At 40.8% G+C, this 6,000-nt stretch overlaps 1 protein-coding gene across 1 annotated transcript; it reads left to right on the forward strand.

Annotated features, from left to right (window-relative positions):
* Nucleotides 1–3,225: 3,225 nt before the first annotated feature.
* Nucleotides 3,226–5,425, forward strand: LOC138194385 (myelin-associated glycoprotein-like). The gene is made up of 5 exons (XM_069143078.1): nt 3,226–3,280; nt 3,975–4,045; nt 4,162–4,212; nt 4,297–4,665; nt 4,751–5,425. Exons 2-5 carry the CDS (start codon nt 4,030–4,032, stop codon nt 5,047–5,049), a joined length of 735 nt encoding a protein of 244 aa, XP_068999179.1. The 5' UTR covers nt 3,226–3,280; nt 3,975–4,029; the 3' UTR covers nt 5,050–5,425.
* The last annotated feature ends 575 nt before the right edge of the window (nt 5,426–6,000 follow it).

Consider the following 6,000-nt stretch of genomic DNA (forward strand, 5'->3'; position numbering starts at 1 on the left):
GACAAGAAATGGAGTAAAGCGAATGGACAAGGGACAAATTAAAGGACAAAACAGCATAAAGTGTCTTAGTAAGGTATTGGTTCACCACTTGCTGTCAGGATAGTTTCAATGGACCTTGGCATTGACTGTGCAAGTCTGTGGTTCTCTACTGGAGGGATGGACATTGCTCTTAAAGATATTCCTGTATTTTTTGTTTTGATGATGGTGGCGGACCACTGTCCAACATGTCAGTCCAAAATCTCTCAGGTGTTCATTTGGGTGGAGCTAAGGTGACTGCAAAAGGCCATAGCTGATTCACATCATTTTGTATACCATTCAGTGACCCCTCATGCCCTTCGGGTGGTGCTACCATCATCCTGGAAGAAACCACTTCCATCATGATGGAGGTGTTTCATCACAGGATAATGGTGATCACCCAGAACAACTTTGTATTGATCTACATTGAGCCTTCCCTGAAACTGTAATGCCCAGAGAGGCCAAAGCGGGGCTGTCTCAAATTTTGTTGTACTGGACGGGTGTGTCGATTTCATGCTTTGTTGTGATACGGGGTTGAAGGTAGAGAACTGTACATTTCTGCAAATAAAGAGTACATGATTTGAGTTTCACATCGGAACGTTATCAAATTACAAGAGCCTATGTCTTATCTATGAAGAACAATGGTATTCTTCTCTCTTTCCTGCTGATTCTCATGTGCTGTTCGTGTGTCCTACAGCACTGACGCTGGGCTGTGAGTCAAGATGAGAGATCAAGGCAGTGGCACACTGATGAGAGAAAATTTAGAAATAAATTGGCAAGATGACTGTTTTGGACAATAATTTCTGCAAAATAATAGCCCCACTATTATTACACTGACTAAGAGGGTAGTAATTCTGAAATTTTAATTTAGAAAGTACATTTTCTGTAAAATATATTACATTTTAATGAAGTGTAATTTCACATAACTTAAACATTCATTTTTGACATGCAGCCCTCCGTTTATTATAATTTTTGGCCATTCATAGGAAAGAATTTGACCAGCTGTGCTCTAAGGGCACAAGTGGGCGCCAGATCTCTTCGCTGTAATGAAGTGTGCGAGCATTTGCTGTTCGGTTCTCATGCAGTCAGGAGAATATGGGGAAGGAACCCGTTTACTAATGTCTTTCTCAGATCTTTACACTCTGTTACTAAAATTGAACAGTCTTTGTGACTGAAACTGTTGCCGTCTGTGTCTCAACAATGAACCCTCTTTTAGACTGTGCAGCAAGTAGTGATGTTACGAGATGTGCCGACGCTTCGAAGCGTGTGTCGCGTAATGGAGGGGGCGTTTCCTCGAAGCGCGTGTCGAGGCTTGCTTCATTTAGGGGAGGAGCCAAAAATGATGACGTCCGAAGCCTCGCTGCCCGGCTGTACCACGTGACTGCTTCGGGAAGTGGTTCAGATTTTGCCGGGAGGTTTGACGGCAATATAAACCCCTCAGGCTCCGTTCAAAATGTGGGTTGTTGGTGGAGAGTTGCGGTCAGTTGAGAGTTTGGATAGCGTTTATTTAGTTTGGAGAGTTTAGAGAGAGAGAGATAGTTTGGAGATTCAGGAGAGTGAGGAGAGAAGGATGGGTGATAAGATGGAGCCAGCTGGGAAGAGGAGGATTTCCCCTGTGTGGGAACACTTTGATTTGATAACTCCTAATAAGGTAATCTAAATCTAACTCTATTTCAGACACATTAGGTTTGCTTATCAAGAACTGTATTTTTCACAGTTTCTTATTTTATTCAAAGGTGAGGTGTTTATTGTGCTCCAAGGAGTTGGGGTACAATAACAACACCTCATCCATGCTGAGGCGTTACCGTGCCTTGCATGAGAATAAGGAGGAAACTGGAGCTTCACCCAGCCAAGGTAAGTCATTACAATATTACAAATGCACCATTACAATTTTTCCCTGTTCACTTTTGTTTATTGTGCAAATAAAGACAGGTAACAGACACTGTATTTATTCTCTTTTAACCAGCCACCAGAAAACAAGAGCTGGATGAAGCCCTGGTCTCCATGATAGTGAAGGACACACAGCCCTTCAGTATTGTGGATGATGTTGGATTCAGGGCATTTGTGTCCAAACTGGATCCTAATTATGTTCTCCCTACAAGGCAGGTATGTATGGGTGCATGCATGAAACAAATGAGTACTTTATTGTGTCTCACAGTTCAGCACTATATATTTTTTCCTTGAGGCTCTGAAGGCCATGGTGGAGGCCAAGTATGAGTCAGCTAAGGAGAAGGCTAAGGCTAAAGTGGAAAAGGTGGCTGCTGTTAGCCTTACTTCTGACATGTGGACATCCACAAAACCAAAAACTGTTGAGAAACTGTTATTTCTGAATAAAAATGAATAAAATGTCCCCTGTCCTGTACACCATTGTCCAAGTTACACAAGCATATTCAGTCCCCTCTTCCTAGTTCCACAAGCACTTCCACTGTCCTCTGCCTGCTTAAGCCCATGCCATTTTCCTAAAGTGACAGAAAAACATTATTACACAACCTGCCATATCATATGATACTACCATTTTGGGAAAATTTACACACAGAATACATTCAAAAAATATTTTATTATGCACATATGTGATAATTTATGTACAGAAATTATTTGGTCATACATTTTTATAATTCATAGTCATTCCCAACAGCCATAACAGACACAAAAATTCAATGCATCACATTATGTGGTTCAGATACAGCTGCCTGTGATTATACACATGGCCAGTAGGTGGTTTCGTGTGCACATGAAGCTTCGAGAAATGAACGCTTTCTCGAACCAATTGGCTGAAGTGGTTCGATGCCTCATGAGGCTTCATCTCACCATCACTAGCAGCAAGGTTGGTGCTACCGGGGTCTCTCCTGGACACAGATGACACCCTCAGTCGTACGTTCAGGTGTAAAATGCTTTTATTTGCCCGGCCCATACACCAATGCCCTCGTGCAACCGCTTCCTCTTTCCTCATTCTCTCTTCTACCTGCTCCCCTTTATTACGGGAGAGCTCATCAGTTCACATTCAGCTCAGCTGTGCTCATCAGTTCATATTCGGCTCAGCTGAGCTCCTTACACCTGCCCGGCACCGTTCCCTGAACCACTCCTCCCACTCTCCACCCACTGCAGCTGAGCTAACCACACCCTGCCACCACGGACTACTTCTCCTTTTTGCCATGCTGTGTGCCAGATGTTGTGGAACGTAAGAATATAAAGATATTAGTGTTGAATTGTCTGAGATTTTGAAGAATTGTCCAACATTGATGTCCTCATCACTACTGGCAGTCAGGTGGGCTGCTGTATGGTGTTAGATCTGTCTCGTATTCATGCTGCTGTTGCACCATTGAGCGACACAGGAAATGATATCAAGCTTTTAGCACTTTCTGCAACTTCTCAAGAACAACTCATGACTGGAGTTCTGTTTCCTGTGGGTTTTATCCAAAAACTCTAAACTTGTGAAAAGAGAGGAGGGCAAAGTTGTGTAAAGTCACCTGTATAACTTCACTTGACAAATATTTGAATTTAGTGAAGTATTATGTAATGATTTTTTTCCATCTTTGTCAATATATTTGTAAACACATCTCCTATGTCATATGCTGAAACTGAGACTAGTGTTTTCTCTCCAGTTTAATATCCAGAGTTAGTTTTATTTGAATTTTACAGACATTTCTGTCACACAACAGACCAAACATGTAACTTTCACTGCTGCAGAGTCCCCCTCATATCATGTGCCACTTTGCTTTAATGTAATCTGCAAAATGTCTCTTTTGTTAACAACTTTTTTCCATTTCTCACCTTCTTTATCTGCTGTTGCTTTATAAACTGTTGCTTTTGTGCATTACTGGAACTCTGTGTTCAGTGAAATGTATTTCTGTATTCATTTGCTTGCAAAAAAAATAACCTTGTGGTTACTTTTAGTAGCATGTCAAATGTTACACGAACAAAGAAAGTGACCACTTATTGCAACAACTTCTGCCTCCAAGGACTTTAGCTGCATAAATATGAAATCCACAGACAGTGCCACAAATTCATTCAGCCATGAAAGGATTCAGAGGTAAGCGAATTGTTGGTGTGTGTGCCAAAATACAACAACAGAATCACATTTAAATGTGTTTATCTTTGGATTCATGTTTTTTATTTTTTAAACTTTAAATTTCACTTCCTCATTAGTAATGGAACTGAAGTTGTGGCTGTCATTTCTGAAGCTGAGTATCATGCATGGTGAGTATCAAATTTAAATGTGGTTGAATTTAATGCTTCATTTTATACTTAAAGATAAATCAAATGTCCTCAATTGTTTTTCAGTGGCGCATGATGTCCAGGCCATTGATTGGAGCGTGGACATACCATCAACTATTCCTGCTGTGGAGGGCTCCTGTTTGGTCATTCCCTGTATGTACACTTACCCCAGCAATCGTTTCAAGACATCCCTTCCACCCTTGAGTGGATACTGGAAGAAGGGGAAGAAGATAATCTCGAGCAACCTCCCATTGAAGCTGGATAAAGAGTACGACCAACGAACCAAATTATTGGGAGATCTGAAATCACTCAACTGCACCATGCTGATGTCTGATGTCAGGGCCACTGATATCGGCCCTTTTCACTTCAGGATTGTCATACCGGGATTCAATCAATTTTCATTCATAAACAACCGAGTGTCCATTAACGTTACACGTGAGTATTGTATAGATTATTTAAAGTCTTCAAGGCGATTGAATTGTACTGTGAGTAAAGTTGGTGTAATTCTTCAACTTTTCAGGCATTCCAGATCCTCCCTCTCTGACTGTGATGGTGGGGAAGAAGGTATCTGCCTCCTGCTCTGTGATTCACTCCTGCCCAACGATGCCACCGCAATTAACCTGGAACCATGCTGGAGCCATCAAGCGTCGGTTAAAGAAGCTGGATCAGTGGAAGTGGGAGACAGTGACAACCCTGATCTTTCGACCTTCAGCTTCCGACTTCAAAAAGCCTTTGAACTGCACAGTAATATACAGCGGGGGTAAGAGAGCGATGAGCTCCACTATTCTTAAAAGATTAAAGAAGAACTGGAAGGCCTAAATAGCCCCTTTAACTCTCCACGTTAAACGTGTTCATGTAAATTATGTCAAGTTTCACACCTGTAGTTTATTGTCTCAGCAATATTTGTACAATTGTACTATTTAGCTGCGGAAAGATAAATGTCACCCTGCTGTGGTATGATAACAGAGATAATGTTGGACCAAAAGGGAATCTACAAACATCATGTTGAGACAGTGAATCCGAACATTTTACTACATTCGTAATGTCCTTTCAAATAAATGACCGCCTGTGCGTGTACATGATTTTTTATGTTTGAGTAACAATAGTATAATTGAAATGAATGTTTTTAAATGTTTTCTTTTTTAAAGAATACGTATGATTGTGTGAAAACTGGAACCCATTTCTAACTACATAATAAACACGGCCTCAATTCTTTTCGTCAATGCGGTACGCTTCTCATTCTGCAATTTTTTGTACATATTCATTTATGCTTTCGGGAAAGTGTGCCGATCTTGGTCTTTTAAAAGAAAATCTATAAATACACAAGCTTTCTCTAAATTACTTTCCTGAATATTCCCCCATCCTCATGTGTTTTTGTGCACTCAGTGAGACCGTCTTTTGTGGTATTCTTGAAAAATAAGGGGCTTCTAATGCTTAATTTATTTTCACTGACAAGATATGCAAAATACTTGAATATGAACATCTTCTGAGCTCTAAGGTTTACATAAAGGGCATGAGGTGTGTTTGTGAAATGCCATCATTTCAGCGCTCCTATCTGTCAGCTATGATGGTGACTGGCTTCCTCTTTCAAACTACACGACTTTCTCCAGAGTGACCTAAGCGAACACACAATGGTTTCACTTCCATCTGCAATCAATAATAAACAGGTGAAGATGCATGTAAAAGCTGCTGCCTCACATTTTACACTGAACTGATATGGCTTTGAAATTGACTCGCTGAATATTTAAAAACCATCTCACTAAAAAAGCC

Source organism: Embiotoca jacksoni, unplaced genomic scaffold (genome assembly GCF_022577435.1).
Source record: "Embiotoca jacksoni isolate LCO1_2020_lvr unplaced genomic scaffold, fEmbJac1.0.p SCAF_11, whole genome shotgun sequence".
In the NCBI taxonomy this organism is placed as follows: Eukaryota; Metazoa; Chordata; class Actinopteri; family Embiotocidae; genus Embiotoca; species Embiotoca jacksoni.

Excerpts from the sequence above, each read along its gene's own strand:
- LOC138194385 (XM_069143078.1), top strand. Across the intron at positions 4,213-4,296 it reads GAAGCTGAGTATCATGCATG|TGGCGCATGATGTCCAGGCC; the intron begins GTGAGTATCAAA and ends ATTGTTTTTCAG. Across the intron at positions 4,666-4,750 it reads AGTGTCCATTAACGTTACAC|GCATTCCAGATCCTCCCTCT; the intron begins GTGAGTATTGTA and ends TCAACTTTTCAG.